This window comes from Chanodichthys erythropterus, chromosome 8 (genome assembly GCF_024489055.1).
Source record: "Chanodichthys erythropterus isolate Z2021 chromosome 8, ASM2448905v1, whole genome shotgun sequence".
In the NCBI taxonomy this organism is placed as follows: Eukaryota; Metazoa; Chordata; class Actinopteri; order Cypriniformes; family Xenocyprididae; genus Chanodichthys; species Chanodichthys erythropterus.
The window spans coordinates 22,409,092-22,433,739 of record NC_090228.1 but is presented as its reverse complement, the minus strand read 5'-3'; the positions used below and the strand labels follow the sequence as shown (position 1 = coordinate 22,433,739).

At 36.1% G+C, this 24,648-nt stretch overlaps 1 protein-coding gene across 1 annotated transcript in view; it reads right to left on the bottom strand.

Moving 5' to 3' along the window:
- Positions 1-3,843: 3,843 nt before the first annotated feature.
- The window catches only part of iqsec3a (IQ motif and Sec7 domain ArfGEF 3a), a 182,557-nt gene continuing 161,752 nt past the window's right edge, over positions 3,844-24,648 (bottom strand). Inside the window, exons 9-14 of the mRNA XM_067392344.1 lie at positions 22,577-22,702; positions 21,037-21,136; positions 17,805-17,966; positions 13,100-13,192; positions 10,687-10,733; positions 3,844-4,901 (exon numbers count right to left, since the gene is read on the bottom strand). Coding sequence (XP_067248445.1) covers positions 4,434-4,901; positions 10,687-10,733; positions 13,100-13,192; positions 17,805-17,966; positions 21,037-21,136; positions 22,577-22,702 — 996 coding nt within the window. The 3' untranslated portion in view covers positions 3,844-4,433. The remainder of the gene's footprint in view (positions 4,902-10,686; positions 10,734-13,099; positions 13,193-17,804; positions 17,967-21,036; positions 21,137-22,576; positions 22,703-24,648) is intronic.

The window sequence follows — 24,648 nt, the reverse complement described above, 5'->3', positions numbered from 1 at the left end:
ATTTTATTGACACTCACATTTCATTTCCAAACTGCAGAAATATGTGCAACAACCAACGTAATAAAATTTTGCCACATTCATGTACATTGATTTCAGAAAAAAATGGTAATGAGCTTTTAGTGCCACCCACTGAACATTTCATTTTCATAGTGCCTCAATGTGCAAGAAGCAACATGATATAATTTTGCAGAAATGTCACCCCATGCATGTTTTTCCAATGAGTCTGAGTTGATGAAAGCAGTGATAAAGTCACAATTATTGCAGTTGTGAGATAAGAAGTCATAATTCTGTGACATAAAGTCACAATTACCATTTTATTTTATTTATTTATCTTTTAAAACTCTGACACAACAACAGGCTTTGATATGAAGAAGATTAAATAATGACAGAATTTCTATTATTTAAATGTGTGAAAAACAAAGGATGCAGCGTTCATTAATGAAGGTTAAGAAGAGAGGGATAGACAATTTGCTGATGTCCAGGTTATACAAAAAAACTCATGTGTTGAGTTTCTCACCAATATATACTGTATGAAGCACCTGGTGTTCATCATCAAAAATCATCACTGTACATGGAAATAAAGACACAATGAGAAGAGGAAACAAAGATACTATTGGGAGCTCCAAACAGCAGCAATATAATTATGAAACAAATGCCCAATCATATAAGAAAACAGAGAAAAAAGGACACACAGCTACCTATGACACATCAATGGTGTTACGATTACGAATACTAAAGCTTAAAGTCAACATGAAATCAAATGAATACACATTCCTGGCTTTTATGCCTCTGATCTGAAACAACTTTTTTTCGTTGGTGATATTGCAAATAGCCAAATAGCTATTTAGGCAATATTTACAGTATATTAGGCCGTGTGTACACCAAAGCATTTTTTTTTTTCCCCAGCGGCTGGCATACTTTTCCAATTGTTTTCAACGGGAGTGCCACATTTTTTAAACGGCAGGAGCGTAACGAGGCACTGAGCGTCTTTTTCACACTCAAGTGCTGAGCGCTCAGTGTTTTTTACTGGTTGCCTCGAGTTGAAGAATGTTAAACTTTCATTTTTTACTGCGCTGGTTCATCAGTCACTTTTTAGCCAGCCGTCCAATCAGAGTGGAGGAGGGGCGAGAAAAATACAACACGGCCTACTGTCACAACTTTCTTGCTGTACAACGACATCAACAAGCAGAGAACAAAACAAAATGGATGAGAAATTAACATTGCAGGTCTCCGAACTCAAAGCTCTCAAGCACTCACAGCTAGGTGTTTTCAGCAGAGCATCTAACGTCAAATTTGAAAAAAAAAAAAAAAAAGATTCACCAACAGGAGCTATCGAGCATGAATTTCTCCTTTAAGGTCTTTTTGCACACTGAGTCCGAAATTTGCGTCTGAAATGTACGCACGTTAAACAATAAATACGACCTCACGTTGTGTCAATCACGTTTACACACTGCCCCCGAAACTTTCATCAGTCATAAAAAAAAATTCAGATCAGGTTCCATTTTCTGCGTTTTTCGCATCCGTGGCATGCATTTTGAGAGACGTTTGGACAATTCAGAGCCACCGTACAAGTGAACGCCAAAATCCTGAATGCCATCTGACAAGTTGATCCACGTCGTCTACAGCACAAAGCAGTAGCACTGTATGACAAAGTGCGGAATACAAAGAGACAGAATATAAAGACTGTGCCAGTATCGCTAGCAAAGCATCAAACTGAGCCACTGACATCCTGAAGTAAACTTTGAAATGCTCAGGATAATCATGCTGCTCCTTGATGAGGTGGAACTCTCCTTCCTCTCTACACAATCTCTGGATTGGATGGACCCAATATTTCCTCTTTCTTTTTCTCTTTTTAAGAAGAGAGAGGACAACTAAATCACGCTCACTGCTTGGAGACTCCATTTTGTATTGTTTTGCGAATTTTTTCGCAACAGATTCATTAATATGCATCTGGCTCAGCGTCCAAGGTCTCTGTGGATCATGAATACGAAAAAACGCATTCAAAAATTTCGTACTCAGTGTGCAAAGGCCTTTAGCCTCCACGTTCCTTAACATAAATTTATGTCTGGCTCTATTATGGAAACACCCACTTTTCATGGTCCAATCAAAATTTTATCTAAATATCACGTATCACTTCACACATCATTAACACATTAAACTGTGGAAGCAAAAAAGGTGGTGCATTCAGTTTCATGTTGACTTTATGTTATAATGACAGCTTTTATCAGAAATGGTTGGACTGTGGGTAGTTAACATTTATCATAGCTAATTCTTTGCTGCTTTATATGCTGATATATGATAGCTACATACAAGCAAAACAAAAATAAACCATTGGACTGTTTTCCATTTAGCTGATAAAATCAGATCAAACCAGACAAACATTTAGGTTAAAGTGTTCTGTGCCAACAATGTGCATCTCATTTGATGTTTCAAGTGTCACTTGGCTCTCGAAAATCTTCAAACAAGAGTTTTAGGAGTCAAACAGCAGATATAGATAGTGCTGATGGTGTGTCTCTTGGGCGTTTTATGTAGTTGTGAGTACTGATGAAGGAATATCACAATGAAACCACATTGTCTGAGTCATGTGACAACAGTGATGCAGAATTCTGTCATCTTTTCACAGAATGTTAGCCAAACATACAACGTGTCCAAAGATGGTTGCTGGGATTGAATGGCCTTTTCACAAGGGCCGTATACGTTCCAAGTTGCTACATAAAGTTCAAGTACAAGCATTAAAAGATCTCAGTCTTCTTTCAGGTACTCTCTGAAATTCCTGAGCGTGAGAACTATAGCCATTGCAAACAGGGTTCGCTGGCTGTGATTGGCTCTTTTTTTTTTTCCATCTTTGAGCCGGGATACATTGCCATACACCAAAAGCCCTTTCACATGACTCGGGCTTTAACACAGCCCTCTGCATGCTTTGACGTTCACAAAGGCAATTTTATGAAGTTGCTAGGTAGTAAACGGTGAACATAGTGAAAGCCAATGGAAGAGGTAACATGTATTTGAGCTTAAAACAGGAAAAAAGTCCAACACTAATATTTCAGCCTAAAAACCTGCATCTTATTCACTAACTATACACAATCCAGTTTAAATTTTAAATGAATTCAGTGTAGTTATTTTTGTCTCTATTTTTTTTTTTTTTTTATCCAAATACGACTGAAGTAACTAAAGGTTCATGCTATTTGCTTGCAATTGTACATATTTTTAGAGACCATGGTGGCTATAACTCATCAAATGATGATCAAACAATGGGAGACAAGTGTCATAAATGTCCATAAATACTTGTTCAGTCCACTGGAGCAATGCTGTACTGTCCTAGTAAAGCATATCAGATTGTGGTAGTTCGCTGGGTTTGTGACATGAAATTGTGTTTAATATTATTTTTGGCAATGTTTGTGCCAAGATTTGCATATCAGGTGCTAAAACAAGAACATGCAAATTAATGGTATACAACTTACTTAGCGTACAACTTCTCTGATCTCATCTTGTTTGTTCACATGATAATAAGTCATGGAAATTGTCTGGTAATTGTTGGTTATATTTCAAAAGATCAGAAGAAAATGAGATCAAAGTTGAAATTGTCTTCGTTTTGAGTCGTGTACGCCAACACATTGGGGAACAATGGTGCGAGTCATGTGAAAGAGCCTTAATACTTCCTACATTCTTAATTTACACACATATATCAGTTAAAAAGAGTGACATAAAATAAATTTCAAAGACAGGTGATAAGGAAGTAAATCACATTTTACAGGAATATAACACGGCCACATAACTGGGGAAAGAAACAGTTTGTGGTTACCACTTAAAAGTAAAAAAAAAAAAAAGAAGTGTACCTGGAGGGAATCTAAATGATCAATATAAGCACAAATGTTTACTCTAGCCCTAAGCGTTCAAGAGTGCAAAAAGTCCACGGTGGAGGGTGTCCTCATTTTGGCACGTTTATCATTTTCCATTCAAAAACATACACGCACAATAAATAGACACATCAGTAGGATAATAAAAGCCAAAAGGGTGATTTTACACGTAAAACCAGCTCCCACACAAAAGCAAGTGTCAGTGGAATTGAAACAAATATTGTTGGGTATCACATTTTTTCGTGAAATCATTTTGTCTATAACAAAATGCACCAGAGAAATCCTGTCAAGGACAAGTACTCAACAATATAATCTCAGAGAGTGTCCAGAAAGACGAAAACCGTTAAGAAATTTGTTAAAACTACATAACGTTTCAAAATACACAGCAATTAAGTAAATCATATTTTCTTATTAGTTGTTTCACATATCTGCAAAGTCAATAAAGTCTTCATATCATCATGTCTGTTACCTTAAATATATGTATATAGATAGCTTTTTTCATTATATTTCTTTCATGTATATACATATGTAGATAAATACTGTAAAAGTGTGCCTGCAGTTTTGTTGGTTTGAACTCTACATTAGACTATGAGAGCCACTTGGGGTCCTCTGCAGTGCAAGGCGGGGATCTGGGGGTATATATTGGTGAGGGTGGTTATATGGTGGTGGTGGTGGAGGCAATGGAGGTTGTGAGCCATCGTTCCCCCCCTGGTTGCCTCCGCTGTCGGGTGAACGCACTGGTGTGGAGACCACAGACTGGATGAGCTGGTGATGAGTGGGGCTCTGGCTGAGGAACGCCTCCATGCGGCCGTGTGCGCCTTTGTCCAAGACGATGACCTTGACGATTTGCTGGCACTGGATGAGCGTGTCGGGTCGTATCTCGGTCATGGCCACGGGCTGGTAGGAGTGCGAAGGTGTGGGGCTGGCGCGTTGCAATGGAGGCTGCTGGAAGAGCTCCCTCTGGTGGTTGAGAAGGGCAGCGCTCTCAGGGCTCGGCGGTGCCGCGTTGAGCTGGTACGTCTGAAGCCTGTTGTGAATTGACACCTAGTTTAGAAAACAGTCAGAGATAGCATCATATGTTATAAGACTGTTCTCCTACTGCCATCAGCCCTCCGGTGAACACACATCACAAAAGACATGCGTAAAGTGTTGCGGGCACAAGGGGTTTGCTCGGTGTCTTGCAACTCGGACAGAGGGTGGGAAGCTGGAATTGGGGATGCAGATGTGGAGGGTTTTGGGGGCCGTGTGTTTGTGTCTCTAAGGTGCATGGTGGTTATTAAGAGGACACTGAGGGCCCCGGTGTCTCCCTTGGAAACCACTTGAGCATTTTAGGAAAAGAGAATGAAGAACGATTCAGGGAAGAAGGGGGACACGAAAGAGTGGGACAGGTTAAACAATGGGAAGGGTGTAATTGGACAACTACAGACGACACACATCTGAACGCATGCCATCACTATTTCTTACACTTAAGGTTCAGGACTTAAACAAAAGTTTGCCCAGACTTGTAAGCAACTCTCTCTCTCTCACTCTTTCTAATGATCTCCTGTACTCTAATAATGACATGTCTCCACAATTGTCTGTGGGATACAGACATGCCTGTGGGATTGATGACTTTGAGGAGTTTAAAAAGTGAGTTTGTCTAGCTTGGTCTCATCTTGTGAATCAGTCTTCTTGACTGTTGGAGTTAAGGCACCAACTGGCTGACAGTGCACCACTTTGTCTGAGAACAGAGAGTGTGGGGGATTTCAGTTTAGGTAAAAACCGTGTCGGTGAACAGACGATTCTAGTATGATGATTAGTAGGTTTTAGCTAGTTTTAGGTATTTTAGAATTAGTATGTTAAGGCTGCCAAAGGTCTGCACTAAAATATTACAAATGTTTGATGGCATTTTAGTACTATTATTTTAGTTAAATGGATTTGAATTTTATTTCAAATCTGCATATTCCAAAATGACTTTGAAGTGCAAAAAGATGTCATGCTGCAAACTGCTGTTAAATTATGAAATATTAATGCAGTCTGTATAAATGTGACTTTGCTGAATCTCAGCAACCCTCCAACACACTTCAGCTTCCATTTTTGCCTCTCTTCTCAAATGTTTGTGTCCATCTTAGCACACTTTTCAGGTCATGTCCATCTTGGCCTTACATACCTGTCCAGCTATCATGTGTCAATCACTGCCATCCATAACAACTAGAGAATGTTTTAAAATGTATTATGGCAGTACTGCCATATCTAAATTGGCAGATGGCTCAACTAGTCTATAGTGGTTGGACACCTTGTTTCTCTCTTTTTCTTTTTCCCTCTCTCCTCCAGGACATGGCTGGCGTTTCCTCTGACCCCTCTGCTGCCTGCGATGTGTTCTGACAGCCGGTGCCCTTCAGAGGTTCGCGGGGTGCTGACATTTACATGTGGCATGATTAAGGCGAGGGTTTTCAGTGCCAGACAGGAAGTCGCTGCCACTCTGATCATGTTCAGGCTAATAGCAGCCCACTAATATGCTACATCTAATGGTAGCAGAAATGGAAACATGACTGCTAAACAAAACATGCAGAGTTTGTCTGCCACAGTGTCTTTAATAACCCTGCAGAGAGTTCAGGATGCTACATCAGATCAATGTTAGTGTTAACTGGGGCTTGTTTGTAAGGTTGCCACAGTGGAAATGTTGAACCTCTGCTACCTGGTTTGCATTGAGTACGAGTTTGCGATTAAAAACTGAATCTCTTTACTTAAAGGCCTTGACATACTAAGCCGATGGTCGACTGTTGATGAGTGTCAGCCAGCACAGTTTTGGTGGTGTGTTCCACACCATCGGCAGCAGTCGAACCCCGTTGGATGATTGAGCATGTTAAATCGTCGTCCACCGGCACCGTTGGTGTGAGCAAGAACTCTGATTGGCTGTTTAGCTTAGAGTGCATGACCATAAAAGCGAGCAAAGAAGCCAAGATGGCAGACAGAAGGTTGTTCTAATTTTATGTCATCTTATCTGAGCATTCCAATGCGTGAATATTTTTATAACAACTGGAGCTGCCTGGAATGAAGAAAGTACTTTATAGTGCATTTTAAATAATGTAAATCTGTTTCACTCTGAAATACTTCAGATTATGTCAGCAAAATGAGGTATGGATACTATATTTAAATAAATAAATCTAAAAATTAGTATGATTTTAGTAGTACCACTGTAGTGTTTTAGAATATTTGGTCCCACTTTATATTAGGTGGCCTTAACTACTAAGTACTTACATCAAAAAAATAAGTACAATGAGCTTTTTGTGTTCATATTGTATTGCATAACACATTTGCTGCTGTTGAGGTGGGATACGGGTAAAGTTAGAGACAGGTTTGGTAGTATGGGTAGGTTTAAGGGTGGGGTAAGGTGTAAGGGATGGGTCAACAGTGTAATTATAAATGTTATTACAGAAAATAATTGCAGATGTAATTACATGCAGGTATTTTTTTTTAAATATCAGTACAATGTAAAAACATGCATGTAAACAATGTGCATTGTATCAAACTAATTGAAATGTAAGAATATAGTAGTTAAGGCCACCTAATATAAAGTTGGACAGAATATTTTATTTTATATAATGCAGGTGTCAAAAAAATGAGGATGAAGGACTGAAGACAGGATCAAAATATCAATGTGGTTTATTTAAACAAAAGGTAGATAGGTGTAACAGTGTGCAGCAAAACACTAGAATACACAAACATCGACTGACAAACACTGAGTGAACAGGGAGGAACTATATACATGGTGGTGATGAACTAAATGATGAGCAGTGTCTATGATGATGATTAGTGTCTATGGTTACTGATAAGTGGCAGGAAAAAAACAAAGGAACATTCATGTGGTGAATGAAAACAAACTGAAAGTCTATGAAAACAAAACTAGCGAAAAAAATATTCGTGACAGAATGCCCCCTCCTGGAAGGTGCGACCTCGTGAGGTGAAGGAGGCTTAGGAGGAGGGCGTGGAGATGGCGACAGAAGATGGTGAAGGGATGATGACAGGAGCAGGCGGATGGTGATAGCGCACGGGCGGATGTGACAGACGGACGATGAGACCCCAGTGGAGATGATGGTGTATATCAGATGGCACAGAAATGACAGCCCATGGTGGAGACGAGAGAGGGAGGAGCTAAGGTGGCGTGGAGGCTGATGTCAACTGGGGGACGAGACAGACATAGAGCCGATGCAGATGACAGACATCGCTGGCACAGGAGGCCTGGATGATGCCGCAGTGATGAGCATCTGAGAAGAAGCCAGATTATCCGAGGACTGAGGCGATGCCAGTGTGATGGAGGACCGAGGCATAGCCGAGGTGAAGGAGGAGCCGGATGCTGCCATAAGAGTGGAGGAACAGAGCGTAGCGGAACATCCCCAAATCTGTGGCGGAGGTGGTGTGATGACTGACCAAAGGGGTGCCAATGGGTTGAAGGAACCCGGTAGAGTCGAAAGGAACTGAAGGTGGGAGGAGCCAAGGTGGAGCAGACAGGTCGACGGGCTGAGACATAGAGAGACGATCAGAGACTGAATGCGGAGCCACAAGATCCACTTTCTCAGGCGCTGATGGTTGTTGCTTGACCTGTGGCTCGACGTCACAGCATGTTATTGCAGGAGATGGTGAGGGGCTTCAAACTTCCAGCAGAGAAGGGGCTGGAGGACTGGCTGAGAAGGCCGGTGACAGAGGCAGATGGAGATTGAAAGGATTAAAAGTAATGGTACATAGTCCATGCAGGTCACGCAGAGGAAACAGGAAGAGAGTTCATACAGTTTATGGTGCTGTCTAGGAACAGCGAGGAAAAAGGACAGGGTGATCTGTCACAAGATGAATAGGATCAAAATATCAACGTGGTTTATTTCAACATAAGGTAGATAGGCGTAACAGTGTGCAGCAAAACACTATCATACACAAACATCGACCGACAAACACTGAGTGAACAGTGATGAACTGAATGATGAGCAGCTGTGATGATGATTAGTGTCCATGGTTACTGATGAGTGGCAGGAAAATCAAAAAAAGGAACACATGTGCTGAATGAAAAACTGAAAGTCCATGAAAACAACACTAGGGAAAAACAACTGAATATTCGTGACAGAGGGAGTTTCAAGACATTGTTTTTAGCTACTTTAAACTTAATATGGTGACTTAAAATCATGCCAGTCACAGCACAGCAAGCATACCCTACTGAAAAAAACAAAAACAAAAAAAAAAAACACATATACTAAAATGTATTTGAAATTCAACTAAAGATATACTTAAAGGGTTAGTTCACCCAAAAATGAAAATTCGGTCATTAATTACTCACCCTCATGTTGTTCTACACCCGTAAGACCTTTGTTCATCTTCGGAACACAAATTAAGATATTTTTGATAAAATCTGATGGCTCAGTGAGGCCTGCATTGCCAGCAATAACACTTCCTTTTTCAATGCCCAGAAAGCTACTAAAGACATATTTAAAACAGTTCATGTAACTATGGTTCAACTTTAATATTATAAAGCGACGAGAACTTTTTGTGTGCCAAAAATAACAAAAAATCTACTTTATTCCACAATATCTAATGATGGGTGATTTCAAAACACTGCTTCATGAAGCTTCGAAGCTTTATGAATCATTTGTTTAAAATCAGTGATTCAGAGCGGCAAAATCACATGATTTCACTAAACGAGGCTTTGTCATGTCGTAAGTGTTTTGAAGCTCATGTGACTTTGGCAGTTTGATACATGCTCCGAACCACTGATTCGAAGCAAAAGATTTTTAAATATGTTTTTAGTAGCTTTCTGGGCATTGAAAAGGAAAGTGTTATTGCTGGTGATGCAGGCCTTACTGAGTCATCGGATTTATCAAAAATAACTTACCGAAGATGAACGAAGGTCTTACGGGTGTAGAACGACATAAGGGTGAGTAATAAATGAAATAATGAAAAGTGGAACTTTTAGAAGTATACTTTAAGTACACTTTAAATATCTTGAATTTAAAGACTGATATTATACAAAGATCATATAATCCTTATATTAGTGATTTTAAAACACCTTTTAGGCATAATATTAAGAAATTTGCATTGTGCAAAAAAGAAACACACCAAATAAAGTTTAATTAAAATTTTATATCAGTAAGTCTTAAGTGATATGTCAATAAATATGTTAATGTTTTTAAGTATACATGCATTTTAAATAGATTTTTGTATAGTTTTATTTATTTTTTTACTATTGTATGTACATAGACTAACAGTTGTCACAAATTGATTTTATCAAACAATAACATTTTAACTTAAAGTAACTCATTTTTTACATTCATTCACACAGACATACAGTTATGTTTGAGTGAGAGTTTAGTTAGCTGTTTGCGTAGTTTTACTTCATTCAAATAACAGTCCCTTTCTAAGCACTACCACAATGATGGAAACTTGTATAACGTGCATTGAAACACTCTCTTCTATCCATTTTCTTCAGAACAGTTTGGTTCTGCTGAACTATTTTCTTCATACGTGTATAAAGCTGTGACTCTGTTGGAAATGCTCTTGAAATTCTCCTCCACACTGCAGTGTTAATTTAACAGGAGGGGGCAGCAGTGCACAGATGAGTTTTACCTCCAGGGGGCTGCTGTTGACTTTGGGTTTGGCGGCGATAACATTTAAAATGGCTTGAGGGGAAGTGGAAGGTCGTCTGGTTGAGGACACTGCATTTTCACTCCAGCAGGAACATATGGCTGTTGTAGCTTGTTAATTCCTGTCCACTAATGTGTTCTATGCACTGTAAGCTACTGACGTTGTTTGACGGATGCTTCTAGAGGTCTGTAGGGACTTACCTGCGAGAACACTGAGCTCTTACCTCTACTGCATTGTGTCCACTCTGTGATGTGTTCATTTCCTGTTTGCCTATAAGAAAAGGATCCAAATCAGACTAAATATTAAAGAATGGTTGAATATACACTGTACAGGATGATAATTTGTGTAAATATGCTTGAAATTAGGTTTAATCGCTATTTTACTTATTCTAAAATGTGATTCTAATCTGATTCCAATTACTGTAATACAATTGTAAAAATGGATAAAATTAATATTTAAAATACAATTATTTAAATCAGCAAAAATTAAACAAATAATTCTAGTATGTATAAGTATAAAAAATATAAAGTATAAATAGAAGTTTAAATCATAATACAGTATTTTGCATGACAGTAATTATATATATATATATATATATAAAATGATTCATAAAACATAAGTTGACCATATGTTTACTTTCAATTTCATTTTTCCATATTGATAAAAACAAAATCAATTAAAAAAGTTGTAATGTCTATTTGATGCTTTACACAATAATTACTTCAAATTCTTATCTGTTGGGGATACTTTATATTATATTATATTATATTATATTATATTATATTATATTATATTATATTATATTATATTATATTATATTATATTATATTATATTATATTATATTATATTATAGAATTTTAGCACTGTATTTTATGCCACTTAAGTACATATTACACCCCAAAATGTCTGGACATTTTACTTTACAAAAATACAATTAGTTAAACATAAATTAAACAAATGCTACTCGTCACATTTTCAGTTTGTTTATTGCTTGTTTAATCAGTTCCTGCGTTCCTTTGTTCAGTTTCCCGCCACTCATTTATTCCTATGATTATGGCTGCATTCCAGTTCGGTTCTTAAATGCCCTTCCCTTGTTAACTTCCCTCGGTCTCGTTGACTCGGATGTACGTCATTGCTTACGTTGCACGAGTGCCCACTTCTGGCGGAACCTTTGCAATGGGCTGAACTGGAACGTCCTAAGCCCTTGATCACTTGGAATCTGCAATGGAGCTGATTTATTATTTATTTTTTCCCCTTACAAATTTGTTTAATACAGCATTCTATATATATATATATATATATGTGTGTGTGTGTGTGTTTTAAATGTTAAAAAAAATAATTAATATATCATATAATTGTTTGTGGTAGGGTAAATTAAACGCAATATGCGGTGACGTCATAATCGTGTTGCATTGTGGGTTATGGAGCTGCCTGAAGTGTACATGTGAAGTAGACTGTCCATGTAGGGTCTGTCCATGTAAACTTCCCTCGTCCACTTCACGAAGTGGAACGCACTTCAAAATGGCGGCAGGGATTCCCCCGAGGGGAAGTGTGTAGGGAAGTTTACGAGTGCGTGTCTAAAACTGAAGTGGAACACAGCCTATGTCATTAGTTTCAGCTGTGTTTAATCTATTATATTGTTTCTGTTTCCTATTTAAGTTGCACCCTTGCTTGCACTCTTTTTCTAGTCACTGTTATGTTAAGATGTGTTTGTACGACCTGTTTGCCTCCTATTTAAGTTGGAATTGAACCTTTTTGAGTTTTTGTAACCTGATTTTTCTGTCTATCTATCTATCTATCTATCTATCTATCTATCTATCTATCTATCTATCTATCTATCTATCTATCTATCTATCTATCTATCTATCTATCTATCTATCTATCTATCTATCTATCTATCTATCTATCTATCTATCTATCTATCTATCTATCTATAAGTCAAGTCACCTTTATTAATGTAGAACTTTAAACAATACAGGTTGTTTTAAAGCAGCTTTACAGTGATAACAGAAATGATTCATTGATGCAAATGGTTCATTTCGGCTATACAGCAGCTCTAAAAGTGTCACTGTGTCATTGTGCTTCATAATTCTTGAGGGGTCATCGCGTACTGGGGAAATTGAAACTGAGGGGCCACAAATCAGATCTGAGGGGGCAATGCCCTTCATTTGGTCCCTTGTGGTGCCGGGCCTGTGTCTAGGTAATCTAGGTAAGCTAGCTAGTTATACTGCTAAAGCAGTATGCCAACCAATGGAACTTTTTAAGTGACTAATCTGAAACACTGTAGACAGACAGCAACTTTGTACAGCAAACAAATAGTGTGTGCACAAGAAAAGTTTGGTGTCAGCAAGTTGCTAGGCTAATGAAGCACAAAAATGTTTTGTAAAATATTCAACGTCTGAGCTATTTTATGTTCATGCTTTTTAGTTTGGGATGAAATGCAAGTATATTAATTTAATCCTTCATGCATATTTAATGATTTTATCGGCTATCTTATCACAGTGGTTTCTGGGATTGCTTTATCCACAGAGAATACATATGATTTTGTTCTCTTTGATTTTTGGGGGAATATGATTTCAAGCAACTTTACTCAAATTCTCTATTGTCAGGTACTGAACTTATTTTTTTTTAGTACCTGGAGGAGAACCTTGTCTACCCCTCAACTCAAGCTGAGTCCCGTTGTTCTTGATGGAGTGAGTTTTGGCTCCCTGTTGTTTCTCCAACTCCCCTAAAAAGACAGTAAATAAGAAAAAAGGAGAGATGTAGGTCTGTGCCACAAACACATAAATACACAGGCTCTCTATACGGACCAACAAATCTGCACAAAACAGCTACACACATACAACCTCATGCTCACATGCTCTAAACCTCATCCAGCCCTGAACAGCAGAGCTCCAATTCACCATACTTACACCCAGGGCTTCATGATAATTGGCTGTCATTTCTAATCAGGCAACAAAAGAGATTTTCCTTTCTCCGACAGAACTGTAAGAAAGCTCTGGCTCTACATTAGGACTTTTTTAGGGGAAATTTGCCTTCTGATTTAATGAAGCCATTAGAAAGGAATAAGCCTTGATAAAACCTGCACAAAGAATAGCTGACAACCAATCATCTGGATACTAAAACAGAGTATGCTACCTAATTAAACATATTTATTACAGTAAGTTGAAGGATAAAAGGAGAATAGAGAAATAACTGAGAATAGAGAAGGTATGCAGACAACAACTGAAAGAAAATACTGTATATGACATAATAATAATAATAATAATAATAATAAAATCTAAATCTAGTTTTAGTTGTGTTTTCATATTGGTTTATTTGTTTTTGAAAAAAGAGCATTAGACCATTTTCAGCTAAGTCAAATGTAATTATATCAGGTCTGTCAATTTAACTGTCAGGGGTTTTGTTCTCGTCTCATTCGGTGGCCTGTTGCACAAAGCCGGTTTCAGTTGCTACCCAGGTAAGTTCAAGATTAGTTCCAGAGCAAACTCTGTTTTTTCTGGCTCATGAAGGTGGATTGGTTTTTAGTGGGGTTCATTGCTATGGTGACTAACCTGGGGCCTGTACCATGATGGTAGTTGAACAAACTCAGGGTTATAGGATACGTTTTGAGTTGACAAAATCAAACCACTCCAATCCAGCTTTGTTGATTCCATGATGCTGATCATCAACTTTCTGTCAACTCAGGCTTTGATCCTGAGTTTGTGGAGCACGTGCACATTATTGAGTGACATCAGTGGCAAACAGCCAATCACATGCCTTGCAACAGAGATAAACAATGATTCACTTCTCACAGGAGAGCCAACATGATTCAAAACTCTTTTGCTGAACATTAAGAGATTGAAGAAAATGAAGAATTTAAAATAATTTACACTGAAGAAAATAAAATAACTTATCTTGCTCTATCAGTGCAAGTGAAACTTGTGAAGTCAGTTTATTTAGTCAATAATATATAGTGATAAAGACATGTAAGGTCACATGTAGTCATATTTAAAGTTTATATACAGCTGATTTATATTACATATTATTGCATATATTAATATTAATTTAAACTATATGCTTAATAATAATAACTGTTAAACTAAAATTGCTTGTGTGTAATGGATTAATAATAGTATAGATCATATACTAATTATATGAATCATAAAATAATTCTAATTATCATCAAAGCCAAACAATTTCATCTTTAAATATTTGTTTTTACTATATAGTGACCTTTAATTTGGAGGAAGTGAAACTGGGAGAGTGACTTTACTGCGTTGGATGTGTCATTATCACTTTGCTCTCATTTGATTGGTCTAATTTCGGTTTGAGATCTTATCCAGAACATAACCTGCAGGTTTTATCCTGAGTTAGAGATCACAAACCCAAACTCGACCAATCAGCTGTGAGTAAAGTGATATGTATCTAATGCAATAAAGCCACTCCCCCTGTATCTCTCACTCCAAATTAAATCAGTTATAGTGAAAACATTTTAGAGACAAAATTGCTCAACATTTCCTGCTAATTATTCATTACATTTATATTAAACAAATTAAAATTATGAATAATTCATGACATTAATATAATTAGGCCTATTATATTAATTGACAATATTAAACTTTGCTTTTAAATTAAAATAAATATAACAGAGAAAACAGTTGACAGAGAAAGTTTATACCACGTATTGTGCAACAGTTGATCTTGATCTAAACCAGGTTGGATTTATCTGGATTTGTCAACCCCAAACCTACTCTGAAACTCTATCATTAGAGTTATGTAATAGAGTTACATTACCTACTCTGAAACTCTAATGATAATGCAATCATTTTCAAAAACTTGCACTTTGAAAGCCGTTTTCAAGAGTTCCGAAAGTTTACGTTCTCAGGCCGCCAAAACACTGTTTTTGTGTGAAAAACGAACAGCCAAAACACATAAAATGTTTCCCATTTTTAGTTGAAAAAGAGTATCAAGTAAACCATGGTTTGTGTGGTTTATCTCCAAGTTATTTATTAAAAGCTATTTATTCCCTTACAATTCTTTGAAATATTCTCCTTGAAACCTCAGTCTATTTTTCTGTCATTTCATAATAGTAAGATTGAGAGAAGCTATTGTATAGCAAGAGCTCTAGGATGAAGCCCCTTTGAATAACAGGACAGTAGATTATCTGCCTCAATTCACCACAAATTAACTGCAAATAAAGGTTGTCTTTATTGCTATGCTAAAATAAACACAAAGACATGAAATGCAAGTAAAAGTATCAATTCACAAGTGCATTTATTCATGCTTAGGTTGTAAAGAGAAGTTTCTTTATGTAGAAAAGAAAAGATGTTTAGCTGTGTAGATGACAGCTTTCAGTTCAACTACAGCTATATTCCTGAAAGAGAGTAAAGGTGCTTATCTCTCTGTTCCCAGTGAAACTGCTGACACAGATACACAAACAGCACAAGACTTCCCATGGACCCTTGCTCTCACTGGCACAGGGATGTAATGAAAACCAACCGGCCTCAGCAGAATACATGCTTTGATGTCCACTAGCACTCAACCCTTTCTCTTTCTCACTCTCTTTTTGTCTCTTTCCCTCATGGAAACCAAAAGACATTTTCTCTGTTCCTGCTTCCCTATCTTTCCTTCTCAATTCCTTCTGAGGATAATTTGAAAGCCTGACTGCGCTATACAAATGAAACATTTCATTTATAATAGAACATCAAAACAGCTCGGTGAGAGTCCTAAAGGACAAATGCAAAGGGAAAGCACATTTACACACCATATTTACAAAAATGTAGTGTAAATAAACAGTAGAAGAGCTAAGACTGCAAAATGAAGAAAAAATATATACAAATAAACACACTTGCTGAAGATGATATCACACAGAAATTTAGTCCAATTAGCAGCCTTCACATTTGTACACAGAAATATTTATATAAATATTTATTAAATTAAATAATAAGTACACTACTGTTCAAGCGTACTTTTTTAAGTTTCTTATGCTCACCAAGACTGCATTTATTTGGTCAGAAATACAGTAAAATGGTAATATTGAGAAATATTATCAACATTTTAAATATTTTAAGTTTTTCATTTTGATATATGTTTAAATGTACTTTAGTCTTTAGTGTCACATGATCCTTCAGAAATCATTCTAATATGCTGATTTGGAGCTTAATAATTATTTTATTATTATCAATGTTGAAAACAGTTGTGCTACTCAGTATTTTTGTGGAAACTGAAAAACGTTTTTCAGGATTCTTTAATGAATTGAAAGTTCAAAAATAACTTTTTTAAATAGATTTTGTTTGGTAACGGTGTAAATGTCTTTACTACCACTTTTGATCAATTTAATGTATTCTTGTTGAATAAAAGTATTGATTTATTAAAAAAAATAATAAAATAAAATACTGACCTCAGACTTTGAATGGCAGTATGTAAATATTTATATTATGTAAAATGAATAAAGAATAGTATTTATAAAAGAAAATAATTAACACTAAAATAATTTTTTTGTGTTTTTCCTGTTGTGCTGTATAATTTTCTCTTAAAATTTAAACGAGTATATAAACATCATTTTGAAGTATATGTTTAAATGACTAAAGTTTGTAAGGTAAAAATAAGCTCCTTAATGTAATATTTAGTTCATTTCAAGTTTCAGTTTCATAAGTGCATAAATTGTGACTTAGTGTCCATTGATGTTGCACTCTTAGCAACTTTCCTGTAGCTAGCTAAAAGTAGTGCATGGCATTAGCATCATGAATGTCATGGGTTCGATTACAAAGGAATGCATGAACTGTATGCCTTAAATGCATTGCAAGTTGCTGTAGATAAAAGCGTATGTCAAATGTATAAAAATGAATGTAAATTCCATGCAAATGCACTGACATGTGGTGGTGAGATTTGTAAGAGCAACTCACATTTTCTTCAGGATATATGAAAATTTTGTTTTATTAATCATAAGTTTCTCAGCATCTATTTCAATGCTACTGCAAACAACTGGGTTACTTCTATAAACCCAGTAAATGGATAGCATTATCCAGTGTTACCATGGAAACACTGTCCAGCATTCAAGAGAAGACTGCTGATTCACATCACGAAGCAAGAAAAAATGAAAAAAGTATCCATTCACTTGACTGATTAATAGCCCAGTCAAAAGAACCCACCCGCAAGTTTATGATACTCTAGTCCCTATATGGCTCAGGTCCTTCCTTCAAGGTAAATCTTTCTATAAAGAAAAGGGTTTTGTCAGTCAGACGGAAACCATTTGCTTAGAAACTTTTCCTAAACAAGCACAAATGATGTGAAATGCGGTACACACTAAAAATCTCTCACACACATGCACTCGATATTTTGACACACAGCCCACTCACATTCAATACGTATCTGTTCCATTTCTAAGACCTCGGCGATGGACTCCTTCAGGTCCTCTACGAACTTGAGGAGCTCCTCTGCGCTCTGAGCACAGAAATTCAACACCTGCTTCTTATCAGAGCCCGAACATGGAGACACAATACTGATGGCGTGAGGATAATCTGAAACAAAGGAAAAAAGAAAAAAAATAGACAAAATAGAGGCATTATATTAGCAAAAATGTAGGTTGTTATTCATTGACAATTTTATTATCTGCTAATGGTAGAACACACTAACCTACTGTATATTACTTTTTAATGTGACATTTTTCCCCAAGTAAAACAGGATATTCAGTGAGAAAAATAATGTACATGATTGACCTTATTCAGGACTTGAGGATGTTCATGTTTACCCTTAACTCAACATATTCCAGGGGTAATGCTTCTCTTTAAAGTCAGTTGTTATTGGTTATTATAATAATTTCCATAACCTTCATCATAAAATTGACAAGATTTTAGAAAGAATTACCCACAACAGTAACCTAAAATTCAGTTATCTGGCTGTTAGATAATATTGACCAATCGCCCATACAGCCTAAGTGATGTTAACGTAACCATCAGTTAATTAAAGATGCCAGGATGATGTTTTATTAAACACCAACTATGTTCTGACTGGCTTGGAAACATCTTATATTATTATAGTTTAAGAAATACCTTTATAGTGCATTTATAATACCTTTATAACACATTTATAATACAATTTCTCATTTCTTGCACTATTACCATTTATAAACCTTAAACTCCATAACTACAGTGACTGGCCACTCAGCAATCATTCCGTGTCTTTTATTGTCTGGTTGTGGCTGGAAACATGTTTGTTTATTTGTTGATTTTCTAATTTGTGTCTCTCCTATCGTGTCCAGTCTGTTCAGTCAATCATTACAGATTCGAGAGGGGCGAAATATGAGCGTGAGCCTTAACACTCTCATCTCATTTAATTATAGGCCAGCTGCCATGAATGTTTGAGTGTGTGTGAAAGCGAAAGAGTGGGAGGAAGAGAGAAATGCTTGTGGCCACCTTAATTGGAAAATGAGAGGGTGCCTGTCATCCTCATTTATCATGTGGCATTCTTTTTGTTGGAAGTAAATCAGTGAAGTAGGCATTTGAAAGGCACATAATTGTCTGGATCTCGCATTAAGCTATTCTTCACTCCATAGTGACCAGGTTACTTACACTGGTAAAACACAGTACTACACAATTCTAAAACTGAGAAAAATTGCTTTTAAATATTTACAATTTTGATCTTATAACAATCACAGTCAATTTTCTCTGAATCTGAATATAGTTGAGTCAAACCTAAATGCAAGGAGACTACGAGTTACTGCAATTGCATGACAGTACGATGGGGTACAAAAGTCATTATCCTATTTTGCATGTTTTTCATTTATTTTGATTAACTTACTATATATTACATAATATAATACATTGTGTTATTAGTGTAACACTTTGAGTGACAGTTGAATTAAAATAATTTGACTGAATTACATTTTTAGAATTTCTTCTATATTGTAATATTTTTGTATTTTTCTTTCTTTCTTTTTTTCTTTAATGACAGCAGAACTTGAGTTTTTGAGATTTTTCACAAGTTTATGCTAAACCCAACAATCCATGTTATTCAGTATGATGAAAAAGAAACATTTACAATTCTGCAAGAATTCTAGGTCACTAATGAAAGACAAATTTGCAACAATTATTTTCTACAAAAGGTCATTTATCCTTACTGACGCACACAAGATGCTCTTTTAAACATTCTAAAATCATTCTGAATAACATGGATAATCAGGTTCACAAACATTTGCAACATCAGAAGTGTGTGGCAGTGTATCTATGAATCTTATAGAGAATACTGGCTCTCAGAACTTTGGACCCTACTTTACATGATATACAGGTGAGTTACTCTCTCTGTGATTTACCCAACCCAGGCTCATTGGAAAAACATGCAACATAGCAACATTTTCACAAAATAATTTTACTCTGCTTCTTTCAAGTTTCACAACATTTTGAAAAGGAAATGTCCAATGAGTGGCACTAAAGGCACCTTTAGCTTTATCCGAAACAGAAGAATGTTAATCTGGCAATGTGTTATTATGTTGGTTGCTATACATATCATGGCAGTTCGGAAATGAAATGTATAAGTGACACTAAAAGATTAATGCTCTATAGCATTTGAAATGAGCGTACCACGTACATTAAACCCTACCCTCAACCTAACCGTTAGTGTTACCAAGAGCAAATGTTGAACAAACCCATTTTCTGAAGCAACAATGGCTTTTTAGCATGTCTTTGAGCTGTTTTATTGTGAGCAATGCTGTACCAGGTAAGCTATCGAGTAAGTTTACTACATCAGAAAAGTCATACATACTGTGTGGAGCTGGTTATGTGATGCAAATGTCAGAATATATTCATTTACAAATCATGCAAAAGTGTAAAAGTGTTTAGAAGTCATAACATAGTATTGTGGGAACCACATGAAAATAAGTCTTAATTAATAAATAATCTGCCCTGTAATCACAATTTCAGTAAAAGGAATAAAAATTGGAGTTTTACTGTCACTAGTTTTCATTTCAGCTGGAAACTGTGGTGAATTGACCCTTCGCAAAGACCCGCCCCTCTTAGTTACCGTTGCTTTGTCTGACAAGACATGGCGCTGTGACGCCACACACAGTGAAAAATACATCGCGGAGCAAAGAGGACACTGACAACACGTTGACAGACAAGAGCAGGTTACTTATGATATTAAACAAAGTCCCAGCTGTCAAATTGTATAATTTTGTAAGAAATTCGAACAATAAAAACTGTTTTGTGGCTCTTTAATGTGTCGTGACAGATCGCTGTAGCGCCTCAGCTCAAGCGGCTCGTGAACCAATCATCTCTTCTTACTAGTTAATTAATAGCATCAAATAAACATGAACGAACATGAAAAGGAATGTTGTTTCAAACGCGGAAAGACATCAGTACACACCATTTTTCAAGTTCAAGTCCACCGAGGATAATCTTCTAACTCCTGATTGCTTTGTTGGAAAAAAATGGTGGATTCGGCGTTATGAGTGGTTAGATCGTTTGTCAATCAAACTCCCAGCGAAGGGTCAATTGTATGTATAGGCATGTTTTTGGAGTTTTGCAAAAGTGCAGGTAGAGGCACGTTTTACCAATGAGCCTGGCTGGATTTACCACATGAGTTGCAGGATCTTACATTCATTCTCAAACAGGTGGAACTGCATGCCCAGTAGCCCCATGGCCTTACAGAAGGTATAGGCAGCAGAACTCTTCTTCTTTGGACACAATTTCAAAATCTGTGAAGGAAAGAGGTAGAGATGTTAATTAGGTTAACTATCACAAACTACCAAAAGAGTAAGAATGGTAAATACAAGCTTTGTTCCAAAACCTAGTGAGCTGCCTTGCTACTATCGACATATATACCTTCTAAGGCAGTTTGTTAACTGAAATGTACCTCATAAGTGCTTTAGAATGAACTATATAGGCAAAATGCCACACAAATAGCGCTCCTCAAGTCAAACACATCTATCTGTCTAGTTAAAATTAGTTATATGAATTTTCAGCTCATTTTATTTCTACTTCATTACATTAAAATTGCAATTAATCTTAATTCAAATAAAATTCAAATCCAGGAATTAAATCCAATTAAATTCTAAATAGTCAATAACTCTGCTATCTATCTGTCTGTCAGTGTTAGATTGTAAGTGTTTGAGTGTACGTGAGAAATAAAAGGCCACACAGATTAGTGTTGAGAGTCTACTTACCAGACTCCCTACTGGTTTACTCACAATAACACAATATTGAACCTATATTTCATTCTGCCACAAATCTACGGGTGACAGGAGACCCTCTTGAATTAGAATAATAATCACTGAGCCAACTCACATCTCAACACAATTAATGCCAAAACTTCTGAGTGAAGTTAGAAAAGCAGTTATGAAAATCAATATTGCCACAAAAGCTTAATAATGTGTGATGGCCTGATATTGACTGGATATTTGGATTTTATAAATCTCCTTTTATATTTCTCAATTTTCCATTTCAAATACAATGTATAGAGCTCACAAGTGTCATCTGTATTTTAGAAAATTTCTGATTTCACCCAGTTTCACCTATGATTGTTATGGGAAAAATGTGTTTTGTGGTTTTCTCTTCCCTTTTTTTATGGCCAGATTAAAATGAGCTTTTGTAATTATGAGAACAGTTTAATACATTGCTGTGACATCCTTTCCGTCAGTCTAATGCCCTCCATTAATTATAACAGCCATTTAATCTTTGATTAATTTCAAGGGCTGTACTTTGTGGCTTTGACCAAATTATTTGAGCAGTTGTGAGAGAGAGGACTTTTTTTTTATTATTATTAGATTTGCTAATAATAATAATTATTATAATATCTATAATTATCTAAATAATTATTAGATTATTTGATTTTTACACAAATCTGTAGTGCAAAATTGAAAATGGAAGATCAAGTTGAGTGCATTGCATATAGCTGGATACAGAATTCCACTGTAATTGTGAATGCAAATGTAGTAGACTGTAAAGATATGGAAAATTCATATGGAAAATTAATAGTTTGTCAGTATGTTTTATTTGTCCATATATTTCTGTTTTTTGACTGAAATGCCTTGAACTTGTCATCTCTTTTTCCTTGTCATCATTAACAACAATCAATATCAGTAAAGAACAAGAAATGACAAAATGAAAAATTCTACATAATTAAATGTATCTTTTACCACAAGTAGGTCGTTGAAGAGGAAGACCTCTCTCTGGTGAGCAGCTTGCTTCTGGGCTTTGTTGATGTCAGTCACTTCAAACAGCCGACTGCAGCACACCAGCCTCCTGTGAGGCACTGACAGGACCTGAGGGTGGACACATGTAAAATGACTTCACTAAAAGAAAATATACACCTTGAGTGACATTTCTTTATTTGTTATATCAAATTACATCTGAAACTGTGGTTCTTAATCTCAGCCTTTTTTTATCAAAGACTATCTTTTTAAAATAATTAATAATAATGTATTAATTCAAATACTCCTAAATCATTCTAAAGCCCCCCTAGTGTTTCCCTCATTGACAATGATATTAAATAATGCTGAAATCTATTTCTTAGCAGACGATATTTTAATGATGTTTTATGAACAGTCATAGTACATTCTTTAGTTAATTGTATGACAACTCTCGAAGTGTTTGGCATGGTAATGGATATGACAATGTTGATATGTGTTGGTATTGGCTGAATAGATCTATTACGCTGCTGCTGTAGAGCAAATACGAGACTTGCTAATGCCAATACATACACAACACATTGCTGTGAGCAAGTAAGACATGCTGCTGCTGTACAATATAACTGGTGTGTGGTGAGCACACTGGCAACTTCTTCAGCAAATGCTGAACAAGTATTTGAAGGCTGAGCAGCAAGCTCATTGGCTACTGATACAGCAGGAACCAATCAGTTGTGCCCTATAGAGAAGGATGTGATTGCAAGCAGATCGAGTTAAGGACCTAGCCTGCACCATCTAGTGTTTCATGACAGAACTTTGTATTTTAGCAAACATGTATAGTAGCTGTTTTCCAATAACTCTGTTCCAATGAGTTGCCTTACTATCTTGCTACATGGCAGCACCCTCATTATTTTTAAGTGGGAGGCTCGGTTTTCAAGAGGAGTTTGCATGTTGCTAAGCTAATCAATGGAAAAGAGAAAAATGATTAGAACCAGTCTGCATTAAAAAAAAAAAAAAAATGTTGCATTAACAGCATGCAAAAATTTGCACTGATCTCAACAGATGCATTAAATATTATTGATTCAAATTTTTAAAACTTAAAAAAAATAAAAATAAAATAAAAATATATTGGTTTGTCATTATGCTCTGCTAATGATAGAATAGGCTGCTATAATAAACATAAAATGAAATATCAAATAGACACTGGGTAAAATAAATAATAATAATAATAATAATAATAATAAAAAAATAGAATATCTTAGAGAAAAAAAAAAAAAAACATAATTTAGTTTTTTGCAACTTTTTGGAATAGTGGGGAATGTGCCAGTGATGCTTTTGTAGGCAGGGTTTTTTGAACAGAGTTTGTTATTCTGTGGAAATGTGGACCACATTAATCATGAATATTATATAAATGTTATTAAGGACCTTCTGATGAAAACAGTCACATTGCATTTGATGCATTTTCACACCCTAACAAGCAAAAAAGTTCTGGGACAACATCAGAATCAGCAGGTATGCCTCACATTTGCCCTTCTGCAAACTTGGGACATGACCTGCAAAAACCCCAATGGCAGCAAAACCAAAAAAGCCCAACCATGGAGAAGTTGGGAAAAGAAGAGAGAGGTGATGAATACGATGTGAGGGGAGAAGAGACCCCAGAGAGTGTTAGCAACATCTTTATCAACTCAACGAGTTAGTATTTAGGGTATGATTACAGACAGAACTCGATTTCCACACTTAATTTGGTTCAGTTGAATCCTGCGCAAACCACGCAGAAATCAAATTAGCTATGACAATACAATAAAAAAATCTAGCGAAGTATAAAAAAATACGACATATTAGAAGTTTATGAAAAACTATTTGATACAGAAATCACACTTGTAAGAACATGATACTGCAAAGTTAATAGAAAGTGTGAGGAGACTTTTATTACATTTACCAAGGTGTGGGCCGCAAGTTTAATGAAAATGCAAAGTTTTCATATTCAAGACATTGAAATTTTATTAAGAATACATTTTCTTGTACTTTATATGAATACTTCATGGATACTGATACTTTCACTTCAGATCCCATATTATAAATTA